This window comes from Pocillopora verrucosa, chromosome 11, assembly GCF_036669915.1.
Source record: "Pocillopora verrucosa isolate sample1 chromosome 11, ASM3666991v2, whole genome shotgun sequence".
Lineage (NCBI taxonomy): Eukaryota > Metazoa > Cnidaria > Anthozoa > Scleractinia > Pocilloporidae > Pocillopora > Pocillopora verrucosa.
This window is the reverse complement of record NC_089322.1, coordinates 12,854,957-12,874,046: the sequence shown is the minus strand read 5'-3', so window position 1 is coordinate 12,874,046 and position 19,090 is coordinate 12,854,957. Positions and strand designations below refer to the sequence as shown.

Here is a 19,090-nt window from a genome sequence, read left to right as displayed (position 1 = left end):
ATGACAGTGATAATCTGAGAGATGTGGGAAGTGGTTGTTATCGCCATTTTGAAACAAAATCCGAAAAATAATTGAGAATGATAAAGGATTAACGAGTTCTTACCCTCTCATTTTGAAAAATGTTCTTCATTTTATCAACTAACAATTCTTACCTTTTCGTCATACTTAACATTATCTAATCGAATAAAATAGAAAAATTCAACACACTTCACTGAATTTATGATTTTAACGCTCAAAGGGCGGAATGACCTAGTACCTTTTGCGTCAGAAATGACAGGATTAACTCAGGCAAATCAATCCATCAACAAGATTCAATGGTTTAGCAAAGATTGGTAAATTCTTTTTGGGCTACATAACTTCTAATAATCACGGAGAAGAGTTCGATTTTCAAACTAATGTCACGTTTGTATTTTGTTTAGTTGAACAGGAAGTAGAGTTGAATCCTCTTCTTGTGGAGCTTTCTCCTGGACCGAGTTCCGTTGCAGTCACAAATGAGCAACGTAAATAACCCATTTCTAGAGGTAAAGTGACAGTTTCAAGAAATGCGACATGCTGTGAATTTGATTATCTGTTGATTCTTGTGATAAACTCTTGGATTGTTTTGTCCTTGACTGAACTGAAATAATGATAGGAAGAGTACTTGGAGATGTGCATAATACTGCTAAATTCTTTAATCTTTTGAATAGAGATACAGTCTGGAACACGATCGATGTTTACCGACACGTTTTGACGAGAGATATGGATGAGGGGAAGCATGAACAGGTCAGAACAGAAACTCTCCTTGACTCAGTGGTGCGGCAGTTGTCGGTGTATGCAGTCGCCGCTATGGGTTTATTTCTCATAGTAAAAGAACACTTTATCGGTAAGTACATTTCGAAGTCTCTCAACTTACCATATAGCTTGAAATCTGGTGCTTTCGTCAAGTATTCAATAATAGTTAACTTGCGTACCTTATTCTTAAAGTTTAGTCAGTCAGTCCTTTAATTTCTCGGAATGAAACAGTTTTTTTCAGTTCGACAGGGTTTATTATTTATCATTTACAAACTTTTCTCGTGTTCATCCAACACCTCGCGTGGGACATTACGCCGCTAAGCTAATAGAAAATATTAATATTACAATGGGTTTACCATTGCAATAAATGATAGGTTTTTGACCGAACAACACGAGCTGTACCTCGATTACTTCATAAAATTTGTTAAAACCTAAAGATAGAAAACGCCCGACAAACCCGTACCAAACATCTTTTCCGCATCAGTTTACTACTTATTTAATAAGAAACAAGCACCGGGAAGCAGAAGCAGAAGATGTATACATTGATGTCGCTGCTATAAAAGCAGATCGAACGCGGCTTTTGCTTCAAGTCTTGGCTCGTGATACCTTTTCTGTGTGTGGCTCGCTTAGCTTCTACCCACACGTTTCAACATGAACAGTCGGTCTATTTCGTTATCTTGTCAGTAATGGTCCTCATGCCATATCGCCATGACTAGGTTTCTGAATCTGAAACTTAAAATGAAAGGATTTCCTCCTCTTAATGATTTTTTATTCTCCAATAATACGACAATGCGACCGCTTGTGACAAGCTATAAACACATCTAAAGAACACCTCTAAATGCCGATATTCTAACCCTTTGCTATTCTTATGCTGGACATTACAAAGATATCTTAAGGATATGGGGAGACCTTGTGGATGTTACTTTAGTATTATTCCCATTAACTCTTTAACTCCCAGCTGTGATTTATATTAACTTCTCCCTGTTACATCCATACATTACACTGAAAACAGGTATTGAGAATACTCAAACTCATCAGGTAGAGGTTGTTGTCTTGACGTAACACTAAATGCTCGTGACTAATTTTCAAGGAAATGTGTAGCAGCTAGAGGGGAGAATTAACAATCAGATCTTGGGAATTGACCATAAAACTTGCTTCTGCGACTTAGTTTTGAGAGTTTTCGAGAAGCAAAACTGAAGGGTTTTTGTGAAATGTAGCTTTGATGTCTTCTTCTAGAAATCTGTTTGATAAACATGGTTTACAACATGGTTTCTTTTCGTTAAAGGTTCGCTCATTGTCTGCCAACCAATCAACAGGGGTGTTAAAGAGAACCTGTCCTACAGCCAATCACAGGCAGATTACGATAAAGCTTATTGCTTAATGTCAATGACAGATACCCGGGAAAACCTGATCGTCGCGTCAGGAGGTGAGCCTAACACAATCCCTGGGGTCACCATAATGGGGATCAAATCTGAAGAAGGACGCGTCATTTATCAGAATTATCTTCCATTTGCTTTGGTCATTCAAGCTGCTCTTTCTTGCATTCCAACGATTTTATGGAACACTTGGGCTTCCGATATTCTTCGTACCTGTATAAGATTCGTGGCTGACAGCTCAAGTAAAATTTGCCCTGTTCGAGTTGATTCAGGCCATTCACCGGTCAAAAAAGACCAAAGTTTTGAAATTCTTAATGAGTATCTAAGCGCTCAAGTTGAACGCTGGGAAGGAAGGAAATTCCTTATAAGAGTTTACACTACAAAGCTTATGTTAAGTCTTGGTATCTTCATCTTTATGGTGACCTTTTATGTAGCATATCCTGTACTGAACTATGTTGAATTCCAAGGGTCTTTTGTTTGTCACGTGCACAAGCAAACCTTGGTCACGTGTGTATTTCCTGATGTAGACCTATTCAAGTTAGCGTGGATTGTGAATATCGTGCTTGTCGACATATCTATTGCTATCGTAGTTCTCCAATTGTTAAACGTTGCTTTCTGTCTGCAACGAAAGACAACGTTTTTCTCCTATTTCATGGGAGTCGAAGAAAGAAAAATATCACGAATACCCAACGATTCGCATTTGATCTCTCATTTTTGTTATGAAAACGCTGCTGTAATGTGTCCAAGTTTGATGAACAGGTCTTCCAGTCCCGGAAAGACAATGCACACCCCGCTTATTTCACTGGGAAGTTCCGAGGAGGAGTTACACTCTCCCAGCTCAAGTTCATCACTTTCATACAGCACGGCACCACAGCTTTTCAGACGACAAACTGCCGACTGAGAAAGGGATTTTCCAGTGACAATAAAAACAAACTTTAATTTGAGAGGTTAATAATAATTAATCACTAGTTTTGCGTTAGATAGTTCCTGATTTATCTAATGGAAAGGTAACGAACGATGCGCATATCCGTTAGGTAACTTGTGATTTATCCGTACAACAGCTTATGATCTACCTTCCGTGTAATGGCTAATGCTTTACCCGCCGGAGTGCTGGTGGTTCACCCGTCGGACACCTAATAAAGAAACCGTCGCATTGATAGTAGGGAGTTTAAGAAAACCACGACGGCAATGGCAACGGGAACGTCACTAAACAAAAGGTTTAATGAGCAGAACAATAGCTGGGCACGTGCGTAGTAAAGCTTTGTGAATTTCTTTGCGTCCTCTGCAAAACAACAACGTGAAATAACCAAACTTTGCGTCGTCTGGAGAACTTGAACGGCGACGATTCTAATTTAACACCGTGTTCCATATTCAGTTCGAGATAGTTTTGAAAGCAAGAAACAAGATAAATGACCTAAGAGTATCGCGAGGTTCGAAGGTGAAATATAAGTTCATTTTTTAACCGACGTTGTCCACGGCGTCGTCGTTTCTTAAACTCCCTAATAATTTGTCCGACGGATAACTGGTAGTTTATCCGTCGAATATCTAATTATTTATTCGCGGGACGGCTGATGATCGTTCTGTCGGATGGCTGGTGATTATTCGTCGCATTGCTAATGGAGATATTAAAAGAAAAATAGTAATTAATAATTATTCACCGAAGTGGAGGTGAATTGTGGTGGATATTTACCGAGCCGCAAGGCGACGAGGTAATTATTCACCACTTTTATCGACACCTGATTGAATAATTGTTTTAGTATTCAGTATAGCACAGTGATACCAGAAAATTAGTTTTCTTCTTTCAATATACCAAAAAATGATGGGAAATAATACTCTTGATGCGCGATTTTGTCTCATCGGCTGCTCGGAAGTGAACAGTACTTGCTATTTACTTCCGAACTAGCCAATCAGCGCGCGCAAAAAGCACCATTCACCTGTGTGGTATATACTAAAAGTCTTTATTCACCACAAGATAACGATACATTACTTATGTTGTAAAAGCTACGAATGAATAAACCCGGATCCTGATATATATACAAACAGAAGTCGTGATAAGAAATAAATAGGTCTATTTAGACCCCAAATGTGATGGTGGTTTTACTCGCTAATTTAATTTGAACAAGTGTAGTCATCAGCCTTTTTCACAACATATGCCCATGCACGAACGAATGCTCTTGAGGAAGAGAAAAAGAAGGCTGAAAGGACGGAGGAGAAAGTGAGACCGACTATGGTTCTGATGAGCTTTTCTCTGCCCGAGTCAGGGTTGAGTTCCTGTTTATTCAGAATTTCAACTTCCCCATACTATGTGTGACAATTTAAGAAGATTCTAGATAGCCTGTCGATTCCCTTTCTCTATATAGAGATTATTCACCACAAGATAACGATACATTACTTATGTTGTAAAAGCTACGAATGAATAAACCCGAATCCTGATATATATACAAACAGACATAGAATCTATTCAACTGAGGCCACAACGCGGTAATTACAACTGAATCGTTTCAAGTCTTTTCAAAAGTTTGAAGGCTCAAAACTGCTCCTTGAAAACATGAATTGACACTTGAGAACTCCTGTATTTCGATTCTAATCCCCACAGCGCTGAGAATGCATTTGAAATTAACATGAAACAAAAGCAAAGAATCGTCATGGTAATGTCTTCATACCTTGTAAAATGTCCCTACCTAATGAATTTTATATCGCGACTTGTTTACTCCAGGGTACGTAACAACGAACAGATACTTTTGGAATTAACAATATTTCCGATCCGATCTAAATAGAAAATGGCCGTAATTACAAAGCAAAATAATTATAAAAACGAACTAAACTTAGTACTAGTTTAAGCACCGACGCCATTACGATTTTAAAAATATTCCATAAAACGTTAATTATCACTTTTCTTTACATTTTTTGCTATTTTATGTTGCAACTTTGTAGCTATGATACATCAGTGGAAAAAAAAGGGATTACATATACATTATAATTAATATGACATAGCTGAAAATTTAGCATGGGGCGAAAAAACCCGTAGGGAAACCAAGAGGCTTATGCGAGCTACAGGCTCCTCGTATTTTACCAAAATGAGGTATCAGTTATATGGCGTGATTTAAGTACAAAATATTTTAGGTTACATGCAACATGAAACTAATAGAATCTCAAGTTTATTCCATTTTCAAAATATTCGTTTGTCAAACATTAAAACTTCACACCAGGAGTAGAGAATCAAGGTTTACCTGTTGCTTATAACTTTCAGAGTTTCATTTCACTCCTACATCAACTCGGATGATATATAAAGCCCCCTGAAGTCATATCAAGACTACTCTAAACGTTTTTTACGTGATTTTTTAAAAAAAACTTCACGCTTAAGAGTAACAAACAAAGAAACTGAATAAATTACCACAGGCGATAAACCAAGAGAGATGGAGATGTGTTTTCAATTGCCTCTAAACAATAAGTATAATACCACGGGATCATTTAAGACCACATTAATTTGCTTGCTGAAGGCTACACTCAAAATTAATCAAGGTATGTTCATAACTTCTCGTCCAGAATTTGTGTCTGACGTAAGATTCACCTCTACTCAAACTTGCGGCAAACAAATTGAAAAGGCCAGTTTAACTAAAACATAAATAAACATTAAGCAGTTCCCTTAGCAATATGTCTTTCACCACATGAACGCTCAACAATTAGCTGATTTCAACGAAAAAATTGACGCTAGTGAATAATTTCAAGATACAAGAAGGACCAGTACGTCGGATACCGGAGGCAAAACCAGCGTAGAAAAGGTAATTATCTCTATAGATTTTTATTTACACTCACCCTTCTTTTCCCAAACCACAATTGAGCCTGCGAGTCTATCGAAACAGGTTGCTCAGAGTCCGAGATATAACCTGATTTTTCTCTCTTACCCTCAAAAAAGAAACCTTAGATGCGTTAAAAAGAGAAAAATGGCTTGAATCTTCCCACATAAATACTATAGTCAGTTTTAACGGATGACATTTGAAGTAATACATCTTGTTTATTTCGGTAAGTGATCTGAAATGTCTCGTTTGAAGACATTTCTTGTAGAGATCTCAACTCCTGATTCTGGCTAAATTTCTCATATGAAATTAGGGACAAAATTCATATAGCTCACCGGATCCATTGATTATTGCTTATGTTGATGTTCTCGCGATAAGAAAATCAACATAAGCAATAATGAAAGCGCAATAAAGTCTTAGTGACCTCGTGACCATTGCTCAATTTCATGTACAGAAGTCAGTGCTTTATTGTTAATTTTATTTTGTACGTTATCTTTTATTGTAAATTTTCTAACTTCTCGGGTTGTATGGGTTTAACCGTAAAGATCATTTTTTCTCTCAAAAAGGAAAGTTTGAATTCAGGTAACAGCTTGAAAATGATTAAAAGGAAACTCAATTCAATTGCAAAATACACATAAAATCATTTCGATTGCGTGCGCGCGAGGAATTATGCGCCGATCAATAGGCCATTTTCGAGTTACCGTTGACCTCATTTTCAAAGCGAGTCCTAGTGCTGATCCTTTCATATGATTATAAGTTTTCATCCACATGTAAATTAAACTCATTTTCATAGCAATGGTTGAGCACCAGGCCTCGTTTAGAAAAAGAGGCTAAAGGTAATTCGGAAATGGCCTCTTCGAAGCTTCAACATACCCCCTGGAAATTCCCCCACGGGCATTTCACCGTCGTCTGTGCCCGGGGGGGAAGGTGAACCTTGCCTAGGTGGGGTGGGGCGTTTGAACTGGATGTGTCAAGTCTTTCCGGCGTAATACACGTGTTTTCATGGAGGAGTTTAAAGTTGAAGAGTCTGCCTTTGTGAGCGAATAGCTTAGAAGGACAATTTTCGCATACGTGACCATAACATTCGCTGTTGATCACAGAAAGAATCGTTCAATAATGGGTGAGGCATCTGAACGCAATTTTGGCCTGGGGGGGATGGAGGGGGAATTTAAACGAGCCAATCTTTGAAAGTAATACCCGGGGAATTGGCTGCCGGGGGGGGGGGGGAATGTTGAAGCTTCGAATTAATCGACGCACCACTTGTTTACTTTTAAGCTGTTTTTCGGCAATGATTGGTCAGTTTCTCAATGATATCAAAGTATTTTTTAATCAAAGAGCAACTTATAGGCATCAATTTCGAGTGACAGAGAGTGAAAAATCTTCATCTCACTGAGATACATGGTGGCAAACAGAACTTTTTAAGGGTTTTTATGAGTAAATCAGTAAACTGGGTCTCATCAAAATCATTATTGTGAGAAACAGGTAGTGAAGATGCCCAGTTCCAGGGCCACACGCGGAGTTCTTTTGGGTACAGTTATTGGCTTGGCATTGGCAGGACTTTTTATTGTGTGGAGCGACAGATACACTCACATAAAGTATCAGTCAGGACCCTTGGCGAGCTCTGGTATGGAAGATAGAATCACTGTTCCAATGATTATCGCCTGAAATTTTATCTGCCTTCTGTGCTAAAAAGTTCTTTAGTTAGCCATTCATTTCATGAAAATCGTCTCTATCATCTAAAACAATAGAGGTATAGCCTGAACAAAAGTTGACTAATTTTGCCAGTCACCTTTAGAATAGCGTACTTTTGTTTGTGGAAAGTTGTTAGTACATCAACTTGACATATTCATTCAAATATCTGTCACATGTCAGAAATGTACCACATTCAGTCATTGTACAGAATGTCTGTCTGTCTCAGTCTCTGTACATTGCTCTTGATAAGAAACGCCGTCGTGTTAACTGCAATGCTGTTAATATATTGTCTTGTTAACAGCTAACTTGAGAGCTTACTTTTTCTGTGATAAACACTTACTGTCGCTAAGACTATCGCCATAGTTCACCTTCGATTTTGTTTTCTTTACCCGCTGATCGCCCTGTCATCATATTCATTCAAAGGACAGTTATTATGGTATGGAGATCGTGATATCACGTCACTAAAACCGTCAACGGAAAATGAAAAGGATGAATTCGGAAGGGAGAAATTGGAAACACAGCAAACTACGGGAGAAACAAGAATAGACGGTAAGGAGTTGTTCAGGCATTTTCCTTTGCCAAATTTGTCTTTGTTCCTGTCTTCCTGGCCGAAAATTGAGTATATTTTAGCTGATGTGGTTAGAGCAACTACGACATTCATGCTTTTTAATTTATCTGTGAGCATAATTCGTAGATGTTGCTCAGTAGATTTGTGTGAAATGAAATCCACGTACTCGGGAATTAATGAATTTTAAAAAACAGAGAGCCCTTGGCCGTGTAGCAGGCCAAATTTTGCGCTCAAAAATTTCGATTATTTTCTAACGTTTTTGTTGTGTTGAACGGTAACGCATCGAAGAATAGCTATTGAACTGCCCAGAAAGACGAAGTAGGCTACCATAAAACGATCTAAAACGTGAGTGGCGAAATGGAGAAAACATTTTACTGAGCGAGTCAGGAAGTAAGAGGAGGCTGGAATACCAATTGCGATGTCTATCACTGCAAACTTTCTGGCTAAGTAGCTGGTATCGCAGTCTGCAGTCAACTGGTCGTTGAGAGTGAAATAACTACAGTTTAGTCATTCATACCACCGTTAAAGCGGTTCCATGTCCCTTGGTACTTTGCGTATGAAACGAGTTTTTTACTTTCTTTGGTTGGGTCTTCGCTCATTTTCAGGACGCGTAAAAAAAGAAAGATTATATCGTGTGTTCAGCGAGACGATGTCTAGATTCAAGAGGGACTTAAAAATACTGTTATCGTAGTGTCAGGGAAAGAAAACATTGGCAAATGACATAATATGACATGAATAATGTCGCAAGTATTTCCATTAGTCAGGAAAGCTTTTGAATTGGAAATTGCAGCTGGCTCATAAAATTTTACACAACTTTTCAAGTTTGTGATCGCAGGAAGTTGCTTACTTTTTACTGATATAAGTTACCAATTCATATTAAAGATCCAGGTTACAATGCAGATCATCCAGTTTCAACAAATGACTTGTACAAAGCTTATGGTCACGTGCACACCATCGTGTTTTTCATTGGTTATCCACGTAGTCGTCACAGTCTTCTAGGGTCGCTAATGGATGCCCATCCGCGCATGGTTGTATCTGACGAAAGAATGGCTTTCAACGCATGGAGAAGAAGGTCTGGCTCATTCATCGACAGCTCAATATACAAATTTTATGATATTATGTTCCAAGCTTCAGAGAAATCAGTTTCCACGGGAAGACGGTCAAGAACCTTCGAAGGAAATGTCACGAACAAGGCTTCAAGATATGGATATATGGTACCAAACCAGTGGCAAGGAAGATTTGATCAATACATTGAGGTAAGCCGCGGAACCTAAAATCTACCTGATGTAACTCAAACTCTGTCTTAATCCCTATCTTAGACGCCATAATTAATATCATTGACAACTAGGCCTAGTTCAAACGTCGAACTTCGCTTGGCTAAACTGAGAGAAGTAAGTACATCTTAAGTTTCGACGTTAGAATCAGTTTAATTCTTCCAACTGAACTTTGGATTGACCAACACTTTTCGCTTAGGATGGATAAAACGTGTGAAGATCGACTGTGGGACAAACCTCGATCTTTTTCATGAAACAAACTTAATTCAAAACCTTATTTGAAATCCTGCTGATCGAGATATTCGTTTTTGCGGCCCTAAATTGGGTTCAAAGAATTGTGTTCGATGGTCGAACTTAACCCGGCAGTTAGGGTTTGACCAAAATTGCCATAGAGTTCGTCTCAAGAGGAGTTCGACGTCTGTACTGGGCCTCAGAGATGATTAAACTGGTTCCTTAGTAGACTAGCTCTGATGCTTTTCGAAGCGGGGTTGACCAACTTGTTTATCTCTCTGCCTATATGCGCAATTTTTTCCTCATCGCGCAGAATGCTGCGGCACATCCGGGTACTTTTTTAGTCCACCGGCGGTAACTTTGAACGGTCTTCCGAGAAAAGAGAGCGGAACAATGCCTATAAAATGACTATAAATGCCTACTTGCGCCTAGTGATATGCATTTCATCCAGAACTCTATCAATTTTCCTTTTCCGTACTAAGGTGATTGGAGACAAAGCAGGTGCATTTACGGCCTCCGCAATGCTTAACGACGATGCTATTGACGCTGTACGTCTGTTAGAGAAAACTGCCGCTGCCAAGGTGAAGTTCATTCATGTCGTAAGAAATCCATTTGACAATATTGCGACCATGGTTCTACAGCATAGTAAAATCAAACAGCGTGAAGGGAGCCACGAAGTCAAGGTGTGATAATATTTCAATTACTTTAATTCAACTTCCTTTGATGTACAGTGTTTGAAAATGATTATGACAGTCGTTTAAAGGTGGGTTCAGCAATCCGCGTTAAGATAAGAAACAAATTCACCAGTGAGCGATCACAACGACACTCCCTTAACGCAAGCTTCAGTTCTAACCTTAATAATATACATGAAGAAATTACGCGCTTCTGATTTGCTGAAAACGAGTGCATTCTCATATAACACGAGTGCAGTTTTAACGCGAGTGCAAATACAAATAGCGCACGCGCTTTAAATTTCGTCTGTCTTGACGTTCTGCGACGGTTTTTATGCACATTTTTTCGTGTCCATTTCATGAACAAGTAACAACATGATTTCTCCTATTTTTTCATATCAAAAATTCTTCGAAGGAAAAAAAAGATAAAACTAAAAGTGTGCACAAAGCCCGTTACTAGAGGATGCAAATTATGACCTTGAAGGGAACGACTTGAGGAATGTTTTGCGTCGATGTCGTTTAAATTTGCGTAATTTTCAAGACTGTTTCAAGTGTTACTTTGAAACCTTTGCTTCCAGCTGCAGCAAAATTTACCGAGAACAGATGAAATGAAGCGCGTGATTAGAGCCAGTACAGGCATAAATGGGGTAAGTTTGGCCCATTATATCTCCTTAACGAGCACGGTGACCAATGTTTTTTAATTGTATTTTTGGAAACAAACATTGGTAAGGAACATTTAGGGAAATTTTTAAAAATATTTTTTTATTCAATCACCTTAGCTGTCTCTTTAAATGCCCTTCTACACTGTCCAATTACAAGCATGACGCGTATACTGTCCTATTAGTATAGGTAATCACATGATTTCGAGTGCAATTTGGAATAAATAAGCACAAGTAAATTTTTTTAAAGACTGACAAAATTGAACGAGCCCGTAGGGCGAGTGCAATTTGTGGTCTTTGAAAAAATTAACAAGTGCTTGTTTATTCCAAATTGCACGAGAAAAATCATGTGATTACGTGTTAATGATATACATGGACAAATACGAGATGGCTAATCATAATTAAACATAAGCAAAGCGTGCGCATCAAGAGCAAAAATAATTTATTCAAACCGTGCGTTCGGTCAAAACAACAGCGTACGATCAAAACAATAATATGCAACGATACCTTCACATCTTTAAGGCGCAAAAAAGTTCAAAGTCCGCCCAAACAGTTCAAGGAATTGTCCAGTCTGTGTCCGAATCACTTTCGATGAAATGGAATCGTCGTTTCCGAGGTTTAACCATGTTTGTTCGGCTTTGGATCGCTCGAGCAAAGTGGTATGCTGGGTCGGCTCGTAATTTTCGATTTCCTTGGCAATTCCCTTCTCTAAACACCACTTTTTCCGAACCGACAACCAAAAAGCAGTGCTTTTTACAGTATTTTCGTTGTTTGAACTATTTTTCAGCTGCGGTGGCGAAAGAAAACCTACTTAAAACGCCGGCCATTGTTTCGCTCGCAAACGTTCAAATTTCCAAATTTTGTTGCGACATCCAAGGCTTGCATTTGATTGGCTATCCGTGAGTTTCTTTAATTATTTACCAATCAGAATGTCTGATTTGTTACTTTCTTTGCGCTGAATTAACTCTCTTCTGCACTGAATTACCTAAAAACTGCATTTATCTTAACCAATCGGAACTGAGTAATTTTTCCATGTATATTATAAGTGGTCAAATCGGGCTGGTGATAATCAATCACAATCAAGAATTTTGTTATAGTTTTGATTGCTCGAGCAATTTGGTGTAAATAAGCACTTGCACATATTTCTAAGACTCCAAATTGCACTCGAAATCATGTTGTTACCTTACAAAGTTGTTTCCGATGTGATCGTGAGAATTTGTAATAATTTTCAGTCATAGCCCTGTCGATCACAAACATGTTTTTGTTTCAATCCTAATTTTCTTAACGCGAAATCTTTTTTGCGATAACTTTTCGTGTTCATGTGTTATAATTGGAGCTTTGCTTATTGGCAAGGAAGATATGATAAACACTAATAAGGTGTGCCAAATGGAAAAAGCTTGAGGAGGATCCACTAACTTCATGTGAGATTTGGCCTTGTTCTTTCAAAGCTGATTGAAGTCTTTGCAGATGGCGTTTTGTGTGTCTTCTTTTTATCCCTCTATTCACAACAGCCCAGCAATACGACGGTTTTACAACACCTTCTCTGAAGGGTATTTTTAAAAAGGCACGTTATTAATGGCCGTATTCATATGTCGACACAAGGCCAAACTGGAGAGACAATCTCCGCTCAAAAATAAACAAAAGGATACTGAGAACAAGAACTGAATTCAGTTTAATGAGGTATTGCCCACAAATTTTCCCATACTCCTTACGGCGCAAAATGGGCAATCTATTGTTTGTGTGAAAAGAGGGAGCTAATGGAGACAGCGTATGCTGCAAGTTTGCCGGGAATCCAGGTTGAAAATTCTTCCACAAGCTTTTATAATCAATATCCACACTTTTTTTTGCTGAAACATTCGATTAGAAAAACTTGCCAAATTTTTGTAAGTCGCCAAATTTTCGCCAAACAAACATTTTGGCTAAACAAGCATTCATGTTAAAGTTCGGTTAGACTGGCGGCAATTTGGAAAAATATGTCTTCAACGAGAAATTCTTCTTCCGTAGCATGTATTGAAGCCAGCACAAGTAACGCAAGTGTCAACCAAAACGCAAAAGATCAGTAGGAAAAAAGGATCCGTTCCTCTGTTACAATTCGTGCGAGGTTTTTTTTCTACTTTGCTTTAGAACGAGCTGGGTTTGTGATTGACGTATGATTCAATCAGTGAAGCTCTGGTCTAAGAATATTAGTTTGATACGACCCTGCCAAGTTTTGGTTTGCGAAAAAGTGGAAATTATGTGAATTTACTTCAGTGCGACGCGGCCCAAATAGAGGTTTTCTTGATCTGACACAAACCACTTGCCCCACTTTGTTGCTGGCGACTGCAGCGAAACTGAGAAATCATATCTAAGAATAATCTCACGACCTTAAGACGAGCTGATAACTAATTTAAAAGGTTGCAAGTGGTAGTTTGCATAAATACTGATAGTGTGTGATGCATCAGGCTCCTGAACTTACTCGCTAAGCTTAAGATAGTGGCCTCCCCATTCTCACTTTTACTAACGTCTCTAAATAACCTAGGAAATTGCTTTTCGGGTTATTTATTTCAAGTTGAAACTACTTTTCCACTTGCCGCTTACAGAATGGAACATTTAGTGTAACTAAACACACTAAAACTTCGTTTTGTTTTTCCAAATTAGTGGTCTTATGGCGATGCGTCTCAAATGAGATTACAACGGCTGAAAAATGAGAAATTGGCACGGGAGTAGTCTACTCCGTGGGTGTTTTTTTTCTGTTGATCAGCACAACGAATAACTCTGAAAATTCTTACAATGCAGAACTGTCTCAAATTACTTTCAGCAGACTGAAGCTCCTGAAATACTTGATGACAAAATAGACGCTTATTTCAAGTGGGCCAAGGGAAGTAACAAAGCAAGAGAGGCTCTTCCTGGAAGTGTTCTTGATATTCCAAGCATAGAAATTGTTCTTCATCCCGCAGAGGTTCTGAGAAAGATCTGCAAGTTCCTAGGGATCATATGCACTGAGAAATATCTACAAGACTGTGCAGACACTGTGGACCCAACTCCTTCAATAACACGTGACTATGTAAAGTGGACTACCAAACAGAAGGAGAGAGTGAACACGGAAATGAAAAGATTCACGTTTCTACAGGGTTTTTCTTTCGATAAGACGGTTTAGTAGAGGAGAAAATGAGAGGAAAAACCCTGCAGAAGAATGTTTATTAATTAAATTTATATCTCATTAATTCAGGAATTAAAGAAAAGAGATGGAGAGGATTTTAAAAATCTCGTCACCTCTACGAAGAGGAGAGTAGTCATCAATCAGCCTCGTTTCCAGTTTCTCTCTTCAATTTTTTAAAATGAGAGACCCTGGGAATGACGTGCTCACTTTTATTCAACCTAATGAAGTCGGCTTTTCTGATTGGTTGAATTTCTTCCAATAGCTAAAAAATTAAATTGTATTCGCAAGATCCTAAAAGAGTGTTATTCACAAGATAAGCGTAAAGTAGTCTGTTATCATTTTCTGCATCGTTCCTGTTCTCACTTATAACCACCTTGAAATAGACTAAATCATAATAGGTACCATAGCAACCGTTAAATGTCTATGTCATAAGGACCTGTTCTTCTGGGGTGGCAGCCGTATCCATATCCGGGCCCTTGGTTCTTTCCTGAAGGAGAATGTTACTTCGAAAATTGAACCTATACGCAAACGTTCTCTTGGGATTGAATTACACATTTCATTTTTCTTGGTTAGGTGAACAGTATTTGATCTTTTAGGCGAGAATGAAAAAACAATCAGGACACTAACAAGTGCTAAGTCCTGGGCCTAGAAATTTAAATCCTCAAAATTTAATATCAATGCTTGTTCTTAGACCAAAATGGCTCAAAGTAACACTCTTTATGTGCAGCACATACCTAGTTAGCTTATGCTGCGCAGTGTCTCTTTCTGAAACAAAAAGAATAGTATTAGTGTTTGTAGGGGACGCTAGAATCACCTGCTGCTACTGTTGTTAGAGTCGTTAGAAAAATTGCCCAAGACTTGTATCGGACGAGTAAATGCCTCTCTTAGAAGATTTAGCCAACCATTCAGGGGTAGGGTTCAACATCCGTTCATGTTGACCGAAGAAGGTAAATCTCCTAGTAGGTGAACTACAACGGGAGGCATCGTCTTTTTCTGTCCATCTTTGAAAGATTTCTTTCCAACGCATTTGGTTTACAACGACGGTGTACTCTCCCCTTTTTTGCTCTCAGCTGGAGTACTTTCATTGGTACCGTGATGACTTATAAAATCTCTTGCACGAATGTTGTCTTCTAATGAGAGTACTAGCATACAAAGGCTGGGCTGGGTGATAGTCATCCATTCGTTGACAGTTTAATTAGATTGACAATTTTCAGTAGGGCAACTTTGGAATTTCCATGTTGCCTTCTGAATCTGATTGATATTATCGAGGCTCTCTCTATAAGGGGCGCGTGTTCGTTCATAACTCATTTTCGTTCGTTCATAAAGAGTTCCACATTCTGTTTGTTCAGCAGCAAAACTTCGGTTTGTCTGTACAGCTTTGTTAGAAACCCGGAGGTAATGCCCAGCGCAAAATCACCGTAAATTGCCAAGAACCTTCGATGCTAAAGCACTATCATTGCAAAGGCCAGAGCCGGGAGTTGCTGCATCGATGCCTTCTCGTTCAACGCCAATATCAATAATTATATCCGTGAAGCAATAGTTGGCCTCTGACATACTCAATCCATACAGTGAACCGACAGATTTTGAGTGAATACAAGCAGATGCTACCGATAGGAAGGCCACAATGTCAAATGCACAGATTTAATCAAATGCACAGATTTAAACAAGGCGAGTGTGTGCGCGTGTGTGTCGGATGGGAGAATATCGCCCGCTCCTAAAACCAATCAGATCACAAAATTGTAAAACACCGCCCGTTCATGCACTGAGAAAAAAGAGAGAGTAATCATAAGCTATTAACTGGCTAAGGGAGAATCCGTATGGTTAAAAACTCCGACCTTAGACTTGAAGTACAAGTTTCTTGAACTTTGTTCACAAAAACATGGAATATCCCACAAGTTGGGTAGTCTCTCATATAACGGGTTCTGAAATAGCTAATAATTGAAATATAGATGTAGCAGAAGGGTAAGGAGAGTTGGTACTGAGGACTAATGGAATAATCATTTGCTACCACAAATTCATTTTGAAAACAATTTTCTGCTGGCAGCCAAAGTGATTTGAGAGTAAGAAAAGAGACGATTAATAAGTTATCAATCTACTTGATTTGCTTAAAAATACTTTGCTTGAAAATGATGCCTAACTGGAAAAATAAAATTTAATTATGAATGGCAACGAAGCTACGGATGTTCGCGGTGACTCACGAAAGCGTTACCGTGGCTGTGGGCAGCGATAAGAAAATGCAGACTGCGCTAAGAACCAATCGGATTTCCAGATTCGTTACCGTATCCTCTGAGAAAAAATAAATATTTAGATCAACCACTCTTTCGAAGTTTCTTCAGAAAGACAGGGGATGTGTCCAACGTTTTTCAATCGACGCCGATGTTAGTCATTTTACTTCACCGTTGTTTTGTAGAGGAAGTCAAGAAAATCTACCGACTCACTTGCACATAACTTGTTTCTGCTTGTTAAACCCTTTGGCTCACGACTTTAGGGCTTTGTATCCATTAAAACGATACAATTCTTGAATTTCCCTATTACAAGTCGTCGGTTTCCTGCTTAAAACCTGTTGAACCTATCTTTTCGCGTGTGCGTCCCTTAAGGCGTCTATTGAAATTTTTTATGGGTCTTTCGTCTTTGGTTCTTTGCAGATACAACAAATGCAGTCAACCTAACTGTGTTTCTTCACCGCAATCGTTTTTGCAAGCGATGGAGCGCAAAGTGCGCACGGAAGAGCGAACGCACAGAGAGAGGGAAAAAGTTAAATCTTCTGAGGCTCTCATTTCACTCGCGTTATGGAAGGTGACTTTACAGAAAACTGAAAAAGACTGCAAACAAACTAAACATTTTCAGCAGAACCTCTCAGCCACGTTCGCGTTATTTCCCCTTTGTTTGGCACGTCGTAAGCATAAACTCTTTTGACCAGAAACGCGCGAGCTGAAGCAGGAAAGAAGGTTACGAAAGTATTTCTTCAACTTAGATCTTACCCTCAATGTAACCCGGAATTTTAAAGAGCATCTGTTTGAGCATCTAAAACCAATTTATAGTGATTTAGCACAGACATTTCTAGATGTTCATCTGCAGTTCGTTTCTGTATCTCCTCCATGTTCCACTTGATTTATTCACTGGCTCCTGAGTGTTTTCTATTCATTTGCAATCGGTATTAATCTTCTCTATCCTTACCCATCCTTTTCCCCTCTGGTTACTTGTCACCTCTTTTAATGTTTTCCTATCTTACCGAACTTATATTCTGTAGTCATTTGTAGTCTTCTCCAGTTTTGTCATCCATCTTTCTTCTTGGCTTATCGTTACTTCTATTTTCTCATACTATTATTCTGCAGTCATTTATAATCCTTGTCAATCTTTTTCAGCCTTGTTACTTTTGGATTTCATTGTTGCCTGGCTCTTTTGTGTTTGCGTGTCTTACTAAACAGAAGTTTGGTAGATTCCCTCGAATTAAAGAAAGTTTTTCGAGGCACAAAATCTGACATTGCATGTCACGATACAACTTCTTTGAGTTGCAAGAATTTTGCAACTCTGAAAAGTGCGCTCTTGTGAACCTAACTTACACTCCTAAAAAAGGGCCGTGATAGATATCTACACTTAGGGAAGTTACCTTCACCGTTCTTGAAACAAAGGTACGGAAAACGCCAATTCCTCAGGCCGACAGCATAACCGATACATGACGCTATGAAATCATTTTTCGAGGTCCATTTTTCGCGCTCTTCATCATGACTCGCATCGGAGCTTTCGCCCACCGCTGTAACAGGTTTACACCTTATTCGTCATTTGTTCATCTTCTTACGTTATTTTTTAAATCAGCTTCCCAAATTCAAGCTCACATCTCCCAATGAATCTGCTCCCTTGCTGACAGAAACCAAAGCGAGAAGTGATTATGATGTCATAGAAGGTAATGAAGCAATCTGGTGCTGACGTCATTGATCAACCGATTGTTATGGCGGGAAATTGAGTATAATTGACTGATAACCCGAGCTCTCTCTTGATTGAGCAGCTCTGTGATCAATCTGCTTCTTTATTGCATTAACGAGCTCAAAATGACTGATCTTCATTTCTTAATCTGCTTCCTCACACGACACTTTCGACATGGATATCGTAACAATTTACAGGACACGTCATAAATGAACCTAGTAATGGCCTGTTTCTGTGGCTCACTAGTAGATCACAAAAACTAAAAACCACCATTAAAATGGCATCACAGACACAAAATCCACATAGAACGACCGTTCAACCACAACCTCCAATTGGCTCACGTAATAATCGTATCCGCCAAACACAAAACAGTGTATGTGCGCGCGCCTTGCCACATCGTTTCACTGCGCATGCCACACCAGTTCAGTCGTCTTGGTTACAGTCCCTATCCGCACGTCTCTGCTGCGCTGTAAGAGTCTTAAGCATTGAGCCACAATAGAAAAATTAAAATCCGAATAAACTAAGCCAGTCAAATAATCCATCTATTTTTAATAATTTCAATTTTACCTGCCAGGCATAACCCGATGACTTATCAAGTGTGGAAGCTTTTATAGTTTGCCAGGCGATTGTTAGTATGCATGTGTCGGTGATTGAACTTTTGTCCATTCGCGCGATTTTACTAAAATAGTGATATTAAAGAACTAGACCCATAGTAACCCCATCTTTTCAATTTAAAGCAGAAAACAACTGAGAACAGGATAAAGCGTAAACGGCCTCTTTAATTTTCATGTGACGAAAGAAATCTCTAAACAGTGGTATGATTCGTGAAGGATGCCTCTGCACGTATTGCACGCACATTTCCTGGCTTCGATTTGAATAACAACAGTTTGAGCAAGGGAGTCGATACACACGGTCTTATCTCAGCTTGGCTGTTACTACGGTATGTGCATTAGCATCTTTTTCTTTGGTAGTTGTTTTTTCTTTCTTT

At 38.9% G+C, this 19,090-nt stretch overlaps 2 protein-coding genes across 6 annotated transcripts; both read left to right on the top strand.

Annotated features, from left to right (window-relative positions):
* Positions 1-381: 381 nt before the first annotated feature.
* Positions 382-3,913, top strand: LOC131794432 (uncharacterized). The gene is made up of 3 exons (XM_059111955.2): positions 382-521; positions 687-862; positions 2,057-3,913. The coding sequence occupies exons 2-3, from the start codon at positions 739-741 to the stop codon at positions 3,046-3,048; spliced, it is 1,116 nt and encodes a 371-aa protein (XP_058967938.2). The 5' UTR covers positions 382-521; positions 687-738; the 3' UTR covers positions 3,049-3,913.
* Positions 3,914-5,826: 1,913 nt separating this feature from the next.
* LOC131794415 (uncharacterized) lies at positions 5,827-14,971 on the top strand. Of its 5 annotated transcripts, none has more exons than XM_059111936.2 (7): positions 5,827-5,929; positions 7,427-7,568; positions 8,060-8,185; positions 9,087-9,460; positions 10,192-10,392; positions 10,959-11,027; positions 13,837-14,971. In XM_059111936.2, the coding sequence occupies exons 2-7, from the start codon at positions 7,436-7,438 to the stop codon at positions 14,173-14,175; spliced, it is 1,242 nt and encodes a 413-aa protein (XP_058967919.2). In that variant the 5' UTR covers positions 5,827-5,929; positions 7,427-7,435; the 3' UTR covers positions 14,176-14,971. The 5 variants fall into 5 exon arrangements, with proteins under 5 accessions (XP_058967919.2, XP_066030660.1, XP_058967920.2 ...); XM_066174563.1 differs by having other exon boundaries at positions 5,838-5,929; positions 7,421-7,568; positions 13,840-14,971; XM_059111937.2 differs by having other exon boundaries at positions 5,838-5,929; positions 7,421-7,568.
* The last annotated feature ends 4,119 nt before the right edge of the window (positions 14,972-19,090 follow it).

Coding starts and splice junctions, on each gene's coding strand:
- LOC131794432 (XM_059111955.2), top strand. CDS start 739: ATGGATGAGGGGAAGCATGAACAGGTCAGAACAGAAACTCTCCTTGAC. Junction 863..2,056: donor AGTAAAAGAACACTTTATCG/GTAAGTACATTT, acceptor TTTTCGTTAAAG/GTTCGCTCATTGTCTGCCAA.
- LOC131794415 (XM_059111936.2), top strand. CDS start 7,436: ATGCCCAGTTCCAGGGCCACACGCGGAGTTCTTTTGGGTACAGTTATT. Junction 9,461..10,191: donor GATTTGATCAATACATTGAG/GTAAGCCGCGGA, acceptor TTCCGTACTAAG/GTGATTGGAGACAAAGCAGG. Junction 10,393..10,958: donor AAGGGAGCCACGAAGTCAAG/GTGTGATAATAT, acceptor CTTTGCTTCCAG/CTGCAGCAAAATTTACCGAG.